The 18,687-nt window shown below is 43.2% G+C and overlaps 1 protein-coding gene and 1 pseudogene across 2 annotated transcripts in view; both read right to left on the bottom strand.

The window, feature by feature from the left end:
- LOC308655491 (rho GTPase-activating protein 29-like) overlaps nucleotides 1-18,687 on the bottom strand; it is a 631,986-nt pseudogene that overhangs the window by 32,704 nt on the left and 580,595 nt on the right. The window lies entirely within an intron of this gene.
- LOC308656785 (PRAME family member 20-like) lies at nucleotides 15,302-17,922 on the bottom strand (the record flags this gene model as incomplete). Its single annotated transcript, XM_081308150.1, has 3 exons — nucleotides 15,302-15,781; nucleotides 16,686-17,259; nucleotides 17,636-17,922. 3 exons carry the CDS (start codon nucleotides 17,920-17,922, stop codon nucleotides 15,302-15,304), a joined length of 1,341 nt encoding a protein of 446 aa, XP_081164276.1.

Here is an 18,687-nt window from a genome sequence, read left to right as displayed (position 1 = left end):
AACCAAACCAAACAAAAAGAAAGACATGGAAGAGGTTAAAGGGATTTATTTATTTTCTATTAAGGGACATGCCCAGAATATAACACCCACATTGTTCACAGTGTTCCCTCTAAAAGCAGAAAACTCCTTGTGTGCATATGGCCCTGTCCTTAGATAGGTGTAACATGATGGGGGAAACAGAGGGCAGACTTGTGTTCATTTCTGAGCACTGAAGCTTTCTAAGGATGGACACATAGAGGACAAAACAATGCAACTGCACTCACTGACCTGGGGCTTATTCCAGTAGAGAACAGGCACTAGGTAGGGCTTATTCCAGAGAACAGGCAGTAGGCCTTGCCTGGGCAGAAACATCTGCCAGACTTGAACGAAGCTGGTTCATCTCCATGGGCAGTATGATGAGGAAAAGGCTGCAAAGGGTGAGGCAGCAGATTCCCAGAGATGTTGGGTTGTATCTTCATCTTTCACACAATTATGAAGGACCCTTGCCATGATAAATGGAGTACATTTGGCATGTCCTGGGTGGAAATAATGGTCACAGATTTATTAGCATTTCTATTCAAATAGGTACATGGAATTGTTCAACACAGCATCCTAGGAGATTAGGGCTTAATAGATATTTCCACTGGATGTCTTCACCTATGAGTTTCTTGTAAGCAGCCCATAGCTGTATGGTGTTTTCTGATCCATTTTTGGGCAAATGATTTTCTTTTTTAATATAGAAATTTCTAGAATATTTGATGCTCAGTATTTTAGAATATGAGAAAAATGAGTCTAGTTGGAAAGAATTTAATGTTTTTCCCAAAAGATATCTAGTTATCATGATTATTATGTAATTCATTCTTTTCCCCCACTGAGTTAAAATGCCAAATTTATAATATTTTGGGTCCCCATATACATTTCAATTTCAAGCTGGAATGTTTATACCTTCATAATGCCTTATTTAATATTCTGTTATCAATGACACACCATTTTAATTAAATACATAATTTAATATGTATTTAAAAAATCTTCTATGGCATACTCTTCCACAATACTCCTTTCCTGTGTTTTAATAAAGTATTATTTCTTCTTACTTATTGCAGTTGTTTATCTAATAGTAATTCAAATTCAAAATAATTTCATTTGGACTTGTGTGATTTGTACATATAACCATAAAATGTTAGCTATTTATTAATCTTCCCACAAGAAAGATGACATGTCTTTGTATAGTATTTAAGATCACATATTAATAGCTTAAACTTTCTTCTTACAAGTCTTGCATGTTTTTTTGTTGAATTTATTTTTCTTTGTTAATATTTTATGGCTTTTGTTAATGAAAACATTTTCTATTTTTTTGTTACTAATTATTGATAAATACTGGGTTGCTGCTCATTTATTATCCTTACCCTTATAAAATCTCTTTTTTATCAGTTTTCTCATTAATACAGAATATATAATATTTTCAAAATTCCTTTCTTAATATTTTTTTTGGTTGCAGTTGGACACAATATCTTTGTTTTATTCATTTTTTTTAATGTAGTGCTGAGGATCGAACCCAGGGCCTTGCATGTGCTATGCATGCACTCTACTGCTGAGCCACAACCCTAGCCCTCTAAATTTCTTAATTGAAGTAATAAATGCTGAAATCAAGGATTTTTATATTTGATAACAATATTTATGTTATATTCTGTTTTTATTATTGCATTCATTAAAGCTCAACAAAAACCATAAGTACTTGGAATTGTAAGTCATTCTTTCCATTTTTCAAAATTTAGTTTTGTTGCCTTTTAAATGTTTTGTAGTAAATACTCTTTAACCAGTTTAGGAAGTAGTTTTGTACTTTGTATTTGTGATAATGGTCTCAATTCCTCCATTAGGACAAACATTAGCAAAATGGATCAGAAAACACCATACAGCTATGGGCTGCTTACAAGAAACTCATAGGTGAAGACATCCATAAGCTGAAGGTAAAAGAATGAAAATAAATTATTCCATGCATATTTCTTTTCACTGAAAAGAAGCAGGAGTAGCTATTCTCATATCAGACAGGCAAACTTTTTCAAGCAACAGTTAATCAGAATGAAAAAAAGAGGCCACTACATTTTGGTAAAGGGAAAATTCTAATAAGAAGTATAAAAATAGTAAACATTTATGTCCCAAATTTTGATGCACCAAATTACATAAAAAAAAATTCTAAGACATTTAATCCACAATAATACTAGGTGATTTCCACACACTCTATCATCAATATATAGGTCATCAAAGCAGAAGATCAATAAAGATATATCCACACTAAATAACACTATAAATCAAATAGATCTACAGTATATTTCACTCCAAACCAGTTGAGTTTACTTTTTTATCAGAAGTACATTGAACTTCCTCCAAATTATATCACATTCTAGGCCACAATGCAAGTCTTACCAAGTACAAAAATATCCATACCATCTCATGTATTCTGTAGATTATAATGGAATAAATCTAGAAGTTAACATCAAGAAAAATAATAAGAAACACATGGATATTGAACAAGATTGGCTCAACATAAGCAAAGCAAAAAATGCATTACACTACTTAAACAGAATTAAAGACAAGAATCACATGATTATCTTAATATGTACAGAAATGGACTTGGATAAAATCCAGGAGTCCCATGGTTGTTGCTGCAAATGACAGTATTTCATTCTTTTTATGGCTGAATATTATTCTCTTGTGTACATATAACACACTTCCAGAATCCACTCATTGATAGTTTGATTGCATATTTTGACAGCCAGGACTACTCCCACAATTAATATGGGTCTGCTATGTAGATATTCTGACAGTGGAAATGTACAGAGAAGTGTTCCTCTGGTTAGCAAACTCCCTGGGGGTAACAGGTGCTCTGCTCTTTACTTTTGGAATGACCAGCAGTTTCTCCTTGAAGGTAGTAAGATAACTATACAGTTGCAGTAGCTAGTTACTATGGTAATGTCCTTAGAAAATGGCTCTGTGTCTTAACCAGCCTGGACTTTGAACTCAGTTATCTGGCAACTGGTATCTAGAGTGATACAAAGTCTCAAATTCAAGGGTTTTGTTTGTTTGTTTGTTTAACTGTAAAGCATGCAAACCCTCTTCCACAGGATTGATCCTGGTTCTTATATTTGGGCCAGGCTTTAGAAGAAGATGTATTCTAGATTAGCCCTCTCAAAGCTTAAAATCAAACCTGATAAATCCCAAAGGCAGATGGATTTGCAGTTGAGTCCTGCTAAATTAAAAGGTATAATAATAATAATGTAGTCATGGTGCTAACACCCTAAGGTAACTTTTGATATAAATAAATGTGGCTGCATGGAGAGGCAACCACTTCTTTTCCTGCCTCTGCATCTTTTCTCTGTATCTCCTTTTATTTTTCTAACACTGCTGGTATCTCTTGGATGTAATGTCTTCACACAAACAAAGGAGGGGGATTGCTGGATCACATGGTAGTGCTATTTTCAGGTTGTAAAGGTATTCCACACTGTTCTCCATAATGACTGTACTTGTTTACATTCCCATTGACACTATATAAAGTTGCTTTTTTGCTACATCCTCACCAACATTATTTTATGATTTTTTTTATAAAATCCACTCTAGTTTGAGTGAGAATTATACTTCATTGTAATTTTGATTCTTGTTTCCCTGATAATTAGTGATGCTGCACATTTTGGCACATATTTGATGACCATTAGTATATCATCTTTTGAGTAACATCAGATCTTTTACCCATTTTAAATCATAGTATTTGTTTTATTTTCTGTTGAGATTTTGAGTTCTTTTTATATGCTGTATATGTAAATAAATAGCTCAAAAACATTCTCTCTGTATCTGAAGAATGTTTAATTTGATGTTTACTCTGCTGTGCAAAAGCTTTTTAGTTTGATATAATATCAATGGACTGTCTTTGCTTTTATTGCCTATGTGTTTGAGGGTATTCCAAAAGTGTCCCAGTGTCCTGAACTGTTTTTATTTTGTTTTCTTTCAGTAATTTCAGGCTCTACATTTTTATTTTTCAGACTTTGGTACAGTTTTAGTTGATTTATTTTTCAGTGCTGGAAATAAAACCCAGGACTGCACACATATTAAGTAAGAATTCTACCATTCAGATACATCATAAGTTCTTCAGTTGATTTTTTAATACGGTCATAGGTAGAGATTAATTATTTTGCATGTGAATATCTATATTTCCCACCATCATTTATTAATACTCCGAGGTATGTTCTTGGAATTGTCAACTACAATTCAAGTGGCTAAAGATACATGAGTTAATATCTAATTAATATTTCAAATTTTAACTCAAAATAACAATTTAATTCTAAATTAAATTCTCAATTTTTAATAGATATATATGTCTGATGTTATGGTACTAATATGCTGTCTTCATTATTACAGCTTTGTAGTGTGTTTTGAAATCATGTATTTTGATGCTTCCTGCTTTGTCCCTTCCACCGCCACCTCAGGGTCCTCATGGTAATTTGGGGTCTTTTGTGGCTCCATATAAATTTTTTTATTGGGTTTTCTAATTCTGTGATCAATGTTATTTATTTGTTGCTATATATTTTATTGAATCTACATTGGCAGTATACAATATCAATGATTCAATCCACGAGCATGGTCTATCTTGCAAACGTGTGTGTCTCTGTGTGTGCTCTTTATACTTTCTTTCATCAGAGTTCTATAATTTTAGTTATTAGAGATCTTCCATCTCCTTTGGAAAATTTATTCCCAAGCACTCTTTGGGGATATTGTGAATGATATTGCTTTTAAAATGTCTTTTCCAGTTAGCCTGTTATTGGTATATAAAACAATGCTTTTTTTATATGTTAATTTTGCATCCTGCAACTTTACCAAGTGTGTTTATCAGATTCAAGAGATAATTACTAATGTCTTCAGATAGTTTTATCCATATACTATATTATCCAGAAAGAGACATCATTTGATTTCCTTTTTTTTTCAATTTGCATGTCCACTATTCCTTTCTTTGGCCCATTGTTCTGTTTTCCAGCCTACAATGAACAGAAGTGATGATAGTAAAGATCCTTGTTTTGTTAGAGCTCTTAAAGGAAGTGCTTCAACTTTCTTCCAATTCAGTAGTGTGATTTTGACAATGTGTTTGTCACATATATCATATATTATGTTGAGGTATGTTCCTACAATACTTAACTGGTTGAGGTTTTTTCTTTTTTCTTTTTTCTTTTTTTACTCATGAGGGGATATTGAATTTTATAGAGTGCTTCATTGCAGCTCATAGAAATTTCAAATCCCAGTAGAAAAATGTAGACGTTCAATCCAAACAGGTAACTTGCCCATCCCCAACACTAACCGAATACAATAAAATCATAAATATCTTTTGGGATATTTATGTATCAAGGCAATTATGCAAAACTCAGAACATCATATTCCTATCATGAGAAGATGTTAAGGATAATTCCCGTGAAAAAGTGATGACCCGATGACACTCAATTTTAAATATCTGGTGAGAATTAACATATTACATATTAAGATTTTATCTAAAGCAAAACCCATAGGTAGACAAGATGGGAGAAATAAATGTAACTGGGAGATAATTAGGTTGGAATAACAATACAAGGCACAGGTTCTGTGGGTAGACATGAAATAAATGCATGATGTCGTACTGGTCATTAGAGCTGAAATTGAATGATATTATGTAAAACATATAAAACAGATATTATGATATTTTTAAAATAAAGAAAACTAAAGATATCAAATGTTGTTAGGGTAATGTGAAACATGAGCTATATGACCCTTCCAAAATACCAAATAACATATACACAAACATGGAGAAAAATCTCTAATAATGCAACCCACTACAAATGGTAAATACAATCTAAATGATATCAGAGAGGTTAGAATATAAATAGGAAAATAATATGTTTTAGTATTGGCCACAGTACTAAAAGTTCATAATATTGAAATTAAGAAATGCAAGAGGCCACAGTGATAAACAAAAACATTTTAATTATTCAGGTTAACATTAACTATGTAAGAAATTTGAAGTTCAGAGAGAAAAGTTCATTTTTTTTAACAACACAAGACCATCCAAGAAAATAACATAGGAAGAACTGAATTAAAACATTTTTAGTGTTCAAAAAGAAATATAATTTACACAGATAGAGATCTTGAACAATGGTAACATTTTTAGAGAAAGATCATTGCCGAACAGAATATTTGTATGTTGTCTAAGTACCAGTCTCCAAATTGCTATACAATGACAGAGAAAACAATGTATCCACTCCACAGACTGACCCAGTGGGTACTTCTATTACCAAACGACAAGTTCTAGCCTCGAGAGATGGACACACAGGATGCTCTGCCTGTGGGTTGGATATGGTGGGAAAACAGCTTTAACTGCACAGTGTTCTTAGCTAAAAGTTCAGACTGAATTTCATTCTATGGAGACTGTCATAGAACTGCAGAATGTAGGCCATGGAAAAAACCAATTGATTTGTCTTCAATAAACAAGTCAAAATCACCAAAAACTGACAACAAAACATGAAGAGGTCTTTGATTTCAAAAGTGTGTGTGTGTGTGTATACCCATATACATATATTTACATAAGCATATATGTATATATACACACATATATTTTATATATAATTATTTATTTATTATTATATTTATATACTTATTATTTTATTTATTATTTACTATTATATTTATACATTATTATATTTTTATATATATTTATTTATATATTTATGTATTTATAAATTATATATTATAAATTTTGTATATATAAAGAGGAAGAGGAGAAGACCACACTCTTTTACATATATTTATTTATATATACATTATATATGCATATAAATATATGTATATGGTCTTATAATGTGTGTGCGTGTGCGTGTGTGTATACATACATATATATATATGTATATATATGTGTGTGTGTGTGTGTGTGTGTGTGTGTGTTTTAAAATATCTTTTTAACCCCAAATGCCTTTTCTTTTTGTTATCTTATTCCTGGTGACATTGACTGAAGAAGATATGTCAACTCTCTTTTTCAGTGGTCTACATTTTGCAGTTGTCTAATAATTTCCTATGCTTAAAGTCAGGCTAACATTCAGCAAAAACAGTAAAATGCTTACAATGTCTGGGCCTATCTGGAGGCAGAGTGTGCATCTAGACTTGTGGTTTCCTTCTGGTTGCTCATGTCTTTGATTTTTATACAGGTTGAGATTGGAGTTAACCAGAATTAAGATTGCTCAATAGAATATATAGAGCTAGGCTTTGGAATTCTTAGGTGTTTGTCACAATCAGTGGCTGAGGGATTGGGATAACAGTAAAATTGGAGCAGAGCCCTGGTGCCGGGGCTTCAGTAGCTTCTGGTGAAGTGGGGGTATGGGTGGGGGTGAGGGTGGGGTGTGGCACTAGGCTAGCAAGGTCCTCGCTGGCCACTCCACCACCATCCAGTCTGCCTCCAGGCACCACATGACCCTGGAAATGTCCAGCATGTGTGAAGCCACACCCAGCCACATCGCCTTGGCCAGCCATGCCCAGGCCCCGAAGCCCCAGACAGGCCCCTCTGGCACCTTGCCATGGAGCGTTCTCCCAGCCCAAGGTGCTGGCATCCAAGGCACCCTGCCAGTCCTGGACCTGATGCTCCTGCAGCCGCGGGTTGTGCTCCGCCCAGTCTCGTCCCCCTCTGGGGATGGGGGGAGGCCCCAGCCTTTGGTTATCCTCTTGTTACAGCTGTAGCACCCCAGCCATAGTGGGAGTCCCAGCCATGACACTCTGGAGGTCCTCCATGGCCAAGGAGGTCATCTGAATAGTGCTGACTTTCTCACTCTCCCCTGGATCTGGCGGCATAGGAGTTCCCCCCCCCCAACACCCAGGTTATGGGGTCTCCCACCTGGAGGGGCGAGTCCCCTCTACATGGCTGGGGGGGTATACAAGCTCCCCCCGACACCCAGGTGGGAGAGGTCTCCCGCCAGAAGGGGAAAGTACCCTCTACCATGGCTGTGGTGGTGTAACAGCTCACCTGACACCAAGGTGGGAGTGGTCTCCTGCCTGGAGGGGCGAGTCCCCACTACCTTGGCTTCAGGGGTATAGGAGCTCCACCCACCACACCCAGGTGGGAGGGATCTCCCGCCTGGAGGAGCAAATCCCCTCTACCCTGGCTGTGGTGGTATAGGATCTCCCCCCCACACACAGGTAGGAGGGGTCTCCTGCCTTCACGGGCGAATCCCTCTTCCCTGGATGCTGTGGTATATGAGTTCTCCCCTCCATACACACCCTAATGGGAAGGCCTCCAGCCTGAAGGGGCGAGTCCCTTTAACCCTGGCTGAGGGGGTGTAAGAGGCCCATCCTAACTGCAGGAGGGAGAGGACACTGGCCTGGAGAGACAAGTCGCTGCTACCCAGCTGTAGCTGTATGAGAACCCTCCATCGCCAGACACCCATGTGGGAGGGGTCTTCCGCCTGGAAGGGCGAGCCCCCTCTCCCCAGGCTTAGGCAGTATAGGAGTTATCCCCATTTCCAGGTGGGAGGTGTGAGTGGCCTGTACCCTGGCTGCTGGGGTATAAGAGCTCCACCAGACACCCAGGTGGGAAGGTTCTTGCGCCTGGAGGGACAAGTCCTCTCTACCCTGGCTGTGGAGATATAGGAGCTCACCTAGACACCCATGTGGGTGAGGTCTCTCAACTGGAAGTGCAATTCCTCTCTAACGTGAATACAAAGGTAATAGGAACTCCCCCTGACACCAAGGTGGGTAGGGTCTCCCTCCTAGAGGTGCGAATCACTTCTACCCTGGCTTCAGTGGTATAGGAGCTCCCCAGGACACCCAGGTGGAAGGGGTCTCTCTCCTGGAGAAGCGAGGCCACTCTGTTTTGGCTGCAGTGGTATGCAAGTTCCCCCAGACACCCAGGAGAGAGGAGTCTCCCGCCTGGAGGGGTGATTTGCTACTACCCCATCTGCAGGTGTATAAGATCCCCACCTCACCAGACACCCATGTGGGAGGTGTCTTCCCCCTGGAGGGGCGATTCCCCTCTACCTTGGCTAAGGCAGTATAGGAGATACCATTCCCCCAGGTGGAAGATGTCTTTCGCCTGGAGGTGTTAGTCCCCTCTGCAATGGCTGCGGGGGTATATGAGCCCCACCTGACACCCAGGTGGATTGGGTCTTCCACCAGGAAGGGCAAGCCCTCTTTACCTTGGCTGTAGCGGTTAAGGAGATTCCCCTGACACCCAGGCAGGAGGGGACTCCCACCTAGAGGGGTGACTTCCCTCTACCCTAGCTGAGGTGGTGTACCAGCTCTCCTAGACACCCAGATGGGAGGGGTCTCCTGCTTAGAGGGGTGAGTTTCCTCTATTCTGGCTGCTTTGGTATAGGAGCACCCCTCATACCCAGATGTGAGGGGTCTGCTGACTGAAAGGGTGAGTCCCCACTTCCCTGGCTGCAGTGGTATACTAGCTTTCCCTGACACCCAGGTGGGAATGGTTTCCCGCCTAGAAGGGTGACTTCCCACTACCCCTGGGGGTTTACCAGCTCTCCCAGACACCCAGGTGGGAGTGGTCTCCTGCTTAAAACCCTCTTTTCTGGCTGCTGTGGTATAAGAGATCCCTCCTACATACCAAGATGGCAGGGATCTCCCGCCTGAAGGGGCATGTCCCCTCTACCTGGGCTAAGGTGATATAGGTGGGAGGTGTTTCTTGCCTGGAGGTGCAAGTTGCCTCCACCCTGGCTGCTGGGAAATATGAGCTCCACCTGACACCCAGGTGGGAGGGGTCTCTGGCCTAAAAGGGTGATTTTCCCCTTCCCTGGCTGCAGGGGTTTACCAGCTTTCCCAAGACCAAGTTCGAGGGGTCTCCTGCTTGGAGGGGCGAGTCCCCTCTATTCTGGCTGCTGTGGTTTAGGAGCTCCCCCCCCCCATACCAAGATGGGAGATATCTCCCACTGGAAAGGGCACGTCCCCTTCCACCCTGGCTCTGGAGATACATGAGCTCCTCCCCACACCCACTGGAACGTGGTCTCTTGCCTTGAGGGGCAAGTCCCCTCTACAATGGCTGCAGCAGTATAAGAGCTTCCCCGACAACTAGGTGAAAGGGGGTCTCCCACCTGAAGGGGCGAGTCCCCTCTACCCTGGCCAAGGAAGAATACAAGCTCGCCCTGGCACCAAGATGGGAGGGGTCTCTCGCCTGGAGGAACGTGTTCACATTACCCTGACTGCAACAGTATATGAGTTTCCCCCCGACACCCAGGTGGGAGCAGTCTTCCAACTGGAGGTGCATGTCCACTCTACTCTGACTCTGGTGGTATAGGAGCTCCTCCTGATACCCAGGTTATGGTGTCTTCTGACTAGAGAGTCGAGTCCCCTCTACACTGGCTGAGGGGGTATAGGAGACCCCCCCATAGCCAGGTGAGAGGGGTCTCCCTCCTGGAGCAATGAGTCCCTTTTACCCTGGCTGTGGACATATACAAGCTCTTCAAGACACACAGATGGGAGTGGTCTTCTGTATGGACAGGAGAGTCCCCTCTACCCTGGCTTTCACGGTATACAAGCTTCCCTGACACCCAGGTGGGAGAGGTATCCGGCCTGGAAGTGTGAGTCCCCTCTACTTTACCTTTTGCCATATAAGAGCTCCTAGTTCCCTCTACCCTTGCTGTCACAGTATTGGAGCTCCCTCTGACAGCCAGCTGGGTGGGGATCCTGCCTGTAGGAGCAAGTCCCCTCTACTTGGATGCTAAAGTAATCAAGCTCCCCTGGACACCCAGGTGGGAGGGGTCTCCCCATTGGAGGGGCGAATCCTCTCTACCCTGGCTGCAGAGATATAGGAGCTCACCCAGACACCCAGGTGGAAGAGGTCTCCCGTCTGGAAGGGCAAGTCCTCTCTACCCTGCCTGCAGCAGTATAAGAACTCCCCCTGACACACAGGTGGAAGGGTCTCCCTCCTGGAGCTGCAAGTCCCCTCTACCCAGGACACCCAGATAGAAGGGGTCTCCCATCTGGAGGGGAGAGTTCCCTCTACCTCACCTGCAGTGGTATAGGAACTCCCCAGCCACCCAGGTGGCAGGGGTCACACACCTGAAGGAGAAAGTACCCTCTACCATGGCTAAAGTGGTATAAGATCTCCCTCTGACACCCATGTGGGAGGGGTCTCCTGCCTGGAGGAGCAATTCCCCACTACTCTGTATTTACTGAATTAAAAAAAAATGCTAGAATTGTGGCTCAGTGGTTTAGTGTCCTTGGGTTCTACTCCTGGTACCAAAGGGGGGAAAAAAGAGGAGAAAAAGAAAAAGTGACTTGGGTACCTTGTTCTTTTGCTGAATAAAAATTTGGGGTGTGGAGTTTTAAAGGCTGTCATTCTGCCTATCAGAGGAATAGGTTGTTATATTTTTACTTGATTTTTTTTTTAAAGAGAGTACTGGTATCAGAGCATAGGGAGGTTCTGTTCAGCTTAAAACGCTCTTTGGTAACTGTAAAAATTTTCTAAATCCCAGAGGAAGCCCAAAAGAAAAAAAATGACAGCATGTTCACAAATGACAAATAAGGAAATCCAAATTTATCCCAGAAGAAAACACCAACCCACAGAAACAGACTAGAGAGTAAGAGAGGAAAACAGAGAAAAAGATCTAAAGAGAAATCAGAGAAGGAAACTTAAAACAAACAAGACCAGCAGAAATAATTCTGTATCTTTCAATAAAAAACCTTGAATGTAAAGGGAATAAACTCCCTAATTTTAAGATGTAAAGTGACTGAATGGATTTTCTTTTTTTAATGGACTCAGTCACTTGCTGTCTAAAAGAAAGTCACTTCACCTCAGGACACACACAGAGTGACAGTGAAGAGATGGAAATGATATTCCACATGAAGAAAACCAACCTAGAGCAGGAATAGCTAGACTCCTGACAGATAAAATAGACTACAGATTAAAAAACAATAGGGCTGGGGATGTGGCTCAAGTGGTAGCGCGCTCGCCTGGCATGCGTGCGGCCCGAGTTCGATCCTCAGCACCACATACAAACAAAGATGTTGTGTCTGCCGAAAACTAAAAAATAAATATCAAAAAAAATTTAAAAAAAAAAAAAAAAAAAAAAAAAAAAAAAAAAAAAAAAAACAATAAAAAGAGACAAGGTGATCACACCATGCTAAAGGGGTCAATTCAGCAACATGAGACAGAAATTGTACACATACATGTGCCCGACACCCGAGCACCCACATGTGCAAAACACATATTACTGGAATGTAAAAGAAGAAGTCAACTACAACACAGTAAGAACGGTGGGGGCTTCAAATCCCTCCATTTTTTGAGAGAGAGAGAGAGAGAGAGAGAGAGAGAGAGAGAGAGAGAGAGAGAGAATTTAATATTTATTATTTAGTTTTTTGGTGGACACAATCTTTGTTTGTATGTGGTGCTGAGGACGGAATCCGGGCCCCACACATGCCAGGCAAGCACGCTACTGCTTGAGCCACATGCCCAGCCCAGTCAGCTCCCCTTTTCATCACTGGACAGATCATCTCTGCACAGGGTATACATTTACAGACCATCCCATCCAACCACTGCAGAGCAAACATCCTTCTCAGCAGCACACGACACATTCTCCATTTATTTTCAAAATAAATCTCCATAAATTTAATAAGAATGGCATCCATAGCATGGGGAACACCTGGACAGTTACAAAGCATGGGAATTCTTCAGCATGTTTCCCAACAACCAATGGGTCATTGAAGAAATCAAAACATTGTCATGTATGTAAGAAATAAGAAAAATAAATAAAAATAAAAAAGAAAGTGTAAAATGCCTGCAGACCAATAAAAAGGGCCACAAAAGATATTCAAACCTGGGGATACAGCAAAAGCAATCCTAACTGGGAAGTCCTCAGCAAGAAATAGCTTCATGAGGAAAATAGATCTCGAATAAATGGCCCAATATTGCATCTCAAGGGACTGAAAAAAATAAGGATGGGTCATGCCCCAGTTAGTAAATTTGGGAGGAGAAATAAAATTATAAAACTTCTAGAGTACCTGGGATCCCAGGCATGTGCCACTGCAACCGGCTTTTCACACTTGATTATTATTGTTTTGGGGACCAGGCAGTGAACCCAAGGTTGACACAACAGTGAGCCCCATCCCCAGGTAGGATTTGAAAACAGGGTCTCACAAACTTGCTTAAAACCTCTCTAAGATGCTGAGGCTGACTTTGAACTCACCATCCTGTTGCCTCATATCCTGAGCTGCTGGAACTACAGCTGAGCACCACCAATCCAGCTTTTCCAATTGTTGTTGGAAGAGAATCTTTCAGGACATCAATTTGACCCACCTGTCCAGACCAATTAAAGAATTCATTCCATTGTTTTCATGTGGGTTGTGGTTCTTGTTTTTTGAATATTTCTAAGATAGACAGCTCTATTTCAATTAAACCTTACCAATGTGGTCACATAATTTTTGGATTTTTTTTTGTTGTTTACTTATATTTGTGATGCCTTGGATGGAACCCAGGCCCTTCTACATGCTAGCAAGTGCTCCACCACAGAGAAATGTCCCCAGATCCCTGAGTTAGCTTTGATGAAGTTCACTCATTTCTCTAGAAGAGCATGGTTTCTGGGCTTTCTAAATTGTGGAGGTAAAATTGGCCAGTGTTCCAGAAGGGGCTGTAGAGTCTTTGGATACAGGTGCACAAAGGACTGTGCATCTTTCAGTGGCCAAGGAGTGAAACCCAGTCCCCACTTCCTGACCTGGCCACCCTTACAGACCAGGTCCTGTTTGTTATGACATCCTACAGTTGTGTGCTCCCTCACAGCACAAATTAACCTAGAGTCAAAAGATAAGAAACTCAAAGGGAGGTGAGTGCTTTATCCCCAGGCATCTGAGAAAACAAAGTGCCCTCACAATCCTTCCAGTGTTCATGGGTCTGGAGGCACCAGAGTACCTTCAAGTCCCTTTTTAGCCATGATAACTCATAAAGGAACACATGATGACAGATCTCATTATGCAGATCTTCCTTGACTTTATTTGATCCTTGAATACAACAAAATGAATGCTGTTCTGAACCTTCCACCTGCCCCACATGTGCAAGCTAGACTTAGAGCTGGAGAAAAGGAAGTGCCATAAAGAGGGAGCAAGGCACAAAGATCACTCTGTGGGTGACAGAGAGGCCAGCTGTGCTTCACCCAGGCTCTGCTACCAGTTCCAAGAGTGAGCTGCAGTCTGCTTACACATCAAAGTGGGTTCCAGTTCACTATGTGTGGAGAATTATTCAAGCCATAATTAAAACATGTCCACAGGCAGCTTTAGAATACCTCAAATGAAGACTGGGTGGGCATTGTTCTCATCCTTGGATGAGAAACTAAGGCTAAGGTCACTCCACAACCCCATCAGCCCAGTCCTCAGTGGAGGGAAGTGTTAGAGGAAGATCTCTTAGTTATGTGCTAAACTCACCCCCCCACCAGAGCTTGTAATTGATTCAGTTTCATTTTGAAATATTTACAAGTGTTATCTACCTATATGATTCTACTATTTTGCTGAAAGGGAATTTGGGTACCTTCAAGGGGCACCAAAGGTTTAACTGTGGACAGACTACCTAGGTGGATGACAGGCAAGGTTTGGTGAGGCCCAGAGGCTCTGATCATTGTGCAGCATGGACACTTCCTGCAGCACTGGGAGTGGGACAATGGGGCCTGTCTTATGCACAGATGCCCTTGCCCAGCACACCCAGAGACCAGGACCTGAGTTTTCTGGGTCTAAATGGAGACACATGAGGAAGAAACAGCATTGAATGTCTAGGTGGCACTGAGGTCCACAGAGAAGAGGTTTTCTTTCAATGGCTCATGTTCAATGCCTACATAGAATGTTCCAATCCACATAGAGCACCCACACATCATAACCAGATTTCAGTTTAATACCTTGATATCCTGGGGCTGAACCTCATTGTTCACAAAGTACCCCATGCTTCCTTTCTCCATCAGCACCTGGAGAATCCCAAGGTTTCATTAGAAAGTCAGGTAAATCCAGTGCAGAGGACGGCAGAAGACTAACCTTGAGATTCTGTTCATTTATGATGATTTATGGACAAGCCATGAAAGAAAGTAGCATCTTGCTGTGCCCATCAAGCCTGAATCCCACTCTAGAAATCCAGGTCCCTATGTATGTCTCTACAAAGACACATGTCCTGAAGGTCCTATCCTAGGGGGGCTTTCCTCCAATGGAGTCCCCTGCTGTACTTTCCTTTTCCCATCCACACTTTAGGCAATTCCTGAAATGGTGGGCTCTGTGTTCCCTCTAAGATGACCTTACATCCTGGTTATACCTACAATTGCCTAGAAGTACACTTTTGAAACACACTCAACTAGGCAGCTGTTGGACACGAGCAGTGAATGAGGCCCTGGTTATACATGAACTTGGAGCCACAATGACGACAGGGGATGGTACAGAACACAAGGATGTTTGGCTGCCTAAAGTCCCTCACTATTGCTGTCAGCTCAGCACAGAGTTGGGAACATCTCCCTGGGTGGATGGTACCCCGGGAATCATAGCTCTCCAGAGGCGCAGGGTACACTTCTACACTCAACTGGCTCAGCCTGGCAGTGTGAAGCAGCAGGTCACTCAGGGTTGACATAGAGAGGCGGTTCCCATGGACGCTCAAGATCACAAGCTGGGAGCAGTGGCTGAGGGCAGGCAAGAGGGCCTGGAGCTGGGAATCAGTGATCCCACAGGCTGCCAAGTCCAGGCTCTTCAGTGTGGTTGCAGTGCTATCCAGCAGGATTTGGAGGGGTCCAGACTGAAATCGGTCAGTTTGATGCCCCTCAGTTCCAGGTGTCTGAGCTGTCTGGCGTTTGGATATCGGGAAAGGTATTTCCAGTCACAATCTGACAGTGGGCAGTTGGTTATTGAGAGGGTCTCCAGGGGGGTCTTCAGGTGCCTAAGGAAAAACCAGACATTAGTTCTGAGGATCAATGTCAAGGAGGGAGAAGACAAATTGGCCCAAACCCAAAGTCACTCTGGTGATCCGACAATGTCCACAGTTAGGATGCTGCCTTTTGCACATCACCCCATGTCAGGGTGAGCCTTTCACCACATCTCCTGTGAACAGAAGAGTTCACATATCTCTGTCCCCTCCTCACTGCAAAGCAGAAAGTCACAGGTCTGGCCACAGGAGGTCATGGGGAGTCATGTATGAAGGACAAATTTGGGCAGGATGTAAAAAAATCCACTGGGGTTAACCCTCTGAGAGGCACACACCCTATATCCTCAGCAAGATTTCTACCCCTGCTCCTGACCCTTACACACAGGATCACTACCTGGAGTTCAGAACAGCCTTCCCCAGGTGGGTATAGAGGCAGGTCGTCTGCTCCCTGCTGGGGAGCACAGAGCTTCCCTGTTGACAGGTGTCAGTGTGGGGGCTTCCCTCCTTCCAAGCACTCTTCTCTACCTGCTTTCCACCACCTTTGCTGGACAGACATCCCACGGAGGGAACATCAATCCCATTTCTAGCTTTTGTCCCTCCCAACTGGATTCCCAGCATGGTGGCACTTCCCAGACTCTGGACCCTCATTTAGGAGTCTGCTCCAACAAACATTAAGCAAACTAGCTTCAGGATCCAATAGGAATTAAAGATGAGTTATTTACCTTCCAGTGCCTTATTAACCATGAGAGTGTCAGTGGCTGGTAGGTGCCAATTTCCTGTAACTGGTCTGCAGAGGATATTCACCCCCTCTTACTCACCTCAGCACCTGTTCCAGGTGGCCCTCAAGGAGGAAGACAGCATTGGCACAGAACTTCCGAAGGCAGTCCATCCTGAGGAACTGCGAGGTGAGCTGGGCAAGCAGCTGCTCCTGCTCCTCTTGGGAGGTGTAGGCAGGCACATAGACCTGGGAGACAAGCAGCTTCCTCAGGTTCCTCATCTGGCCCAAGAAAGGAGCACAAGCAGCCAAGGTGGAGGGTGCCCAGGCACAATGCACTTCCACCTTCTGGACAGAGTCCAGCTGCAGCAGTCTCAGGACCTTCCTGTTGTAGCTGGTGGGTTTCCCAACGATCTTCAGCCTATTGCAACACAGGTGCAGCCTGTCCCTTCTCTCTCTGACCCACAGGAACAAGTGGGTCAGGAATTCATCCAGGGGTCTTTTTCTGAGGCTCAAGTCTATGAAAACCTTGAAGGGTGGCTTAGCTGCCATTGCTGGACCGAGTTTCAATGTTCGATTCTTCTTAATGTCTTCTGGTGAGCAGGCATCAACCACGGCTCCAGACCACATCCTCCAGAAGTTCTGGGGAACATTCCGTAAATCTAGCACCTGCAGTTTCCACCTCCTGCGGGAACAACAGCAGAGTATCAGCCCTGAGGCCCCTTCTTCACCTCTTAGCTGCTGCCCCCAGCTCCCCCTCTTCGTTCTGTCTCACTTTTCTCCATCCACTTCCCTCCAATGCAGCCTGGTGCCCCCACTTGTACAGACTGAGGCAGGGCAGGTACAGCCTCCTTCATAGGTCACCACAGCTGCCACAAGCACCTCCACATCTGGAAGCCTTTCCTAGATGGGGCTCAGCATGGCCAAGGCCTCTCCACCCCTCCTTGCTGTCAGCACAGGAAGCCTGTGGTGCACAATTCAACACCCACTCTCCCTACCTATTCCCATCCCTTCCCTGGCACTCAGGGTGCTCCCTTCCAGGCCACCTGGGTCCCCCTCACCTGGGGTGATCCTGCTGGGCAAGCAGCATGTCCAGCCCATCCAGGGCCACTTGGATCATCTCAAACTGTGGCTTCCTCATCAGGGCCCCCAGGGGCAGGTGGGTGAAGGGCCAGGCCTGCACCATTTTCTTCAGGACCTCAGTGTGTCCCCTGCTGAAGGCCTCCACAAAGAGTGGTGGGAAGAGCTCTATGGGCAGGTCCTCCAGATCCAGGACAGCCCTGGACTTGTCGCTCAGCAGGCTGCGCCCTGCCAGCTCCAGCAGCGTGGGTGGGGACTGGATGCTCATCCTGCGGAGTCTGAATGAAGAAAAATCCTGGAAAATGGTCCAGGGAAAAGGTCACTATCCCATCCATTGCCAGCCTCTGGGAAGGGGGTACTGGGAAGTATACAAGCACATCTCACCCTTATGGGGGAAAGCTTTGGACTATTATTTTGTCCTTTTAAAAGGGGGAATGGAGTGTCATGTGACCTAAACAGTAGGCTCCTAGATTCAACAACTACATGGGTGGAAATAGACTAGCCCTCATATGGATGACATTCCTTTTAATTTTTTAAAAAATGAGCATTTATAAAGCATGTGCCTATATTATAAAACACTTGGAAATTACAACAGAGTCTCATGGATATCTTTTACACATGTGAGATTCTGCCATCTTAGGGGGATGTTGAAGAGAACAAACAGATCAGAACAGAGTCTGTGAACTGTTCCATGAGATCATTTGAAGCTTTTGTTTTAATTTGTTTAAACAAATTATAAAAGTACAAAACCACCTAGGCCATACAGTATACTCCTTTAAGGGCCGATATTGGCGACTGCATTTAGGACACTCAACCACTGAGCCACTTCCCTAACCCTATTTTGTGTTTGAGATGGAGACAGGGACTTACTGATTTTTGTAGCATTTCGTGTTCTGAGGCTGGCTTTCGACTCTAGTCTTCCTGCCTCCTCAACCTTTTCATTTGGCGGGATTATTGGTGTGTGCCACCACACCCAGCAAAAGAGTATAATTTAGCGGCACACAATATAAATATTTCCATCATCAGAAAATAG

Source organism: Spermophilus citellus (assembly GCF_964194105.1).
Source record: "Spermophilus citellus genome assembly, chromosome: 9".
Taxonomy (NCBI): Eukaryota; Metazoa; Chordata; class Mammalia; order Rodentia; family Sciuridae; genus Spermophilus; species Spermophilus citellus.
Note: the sequence above shows the minus strand (reverse complement) of the source record. Positions and strands in the feature narration are given on the sequence as shown.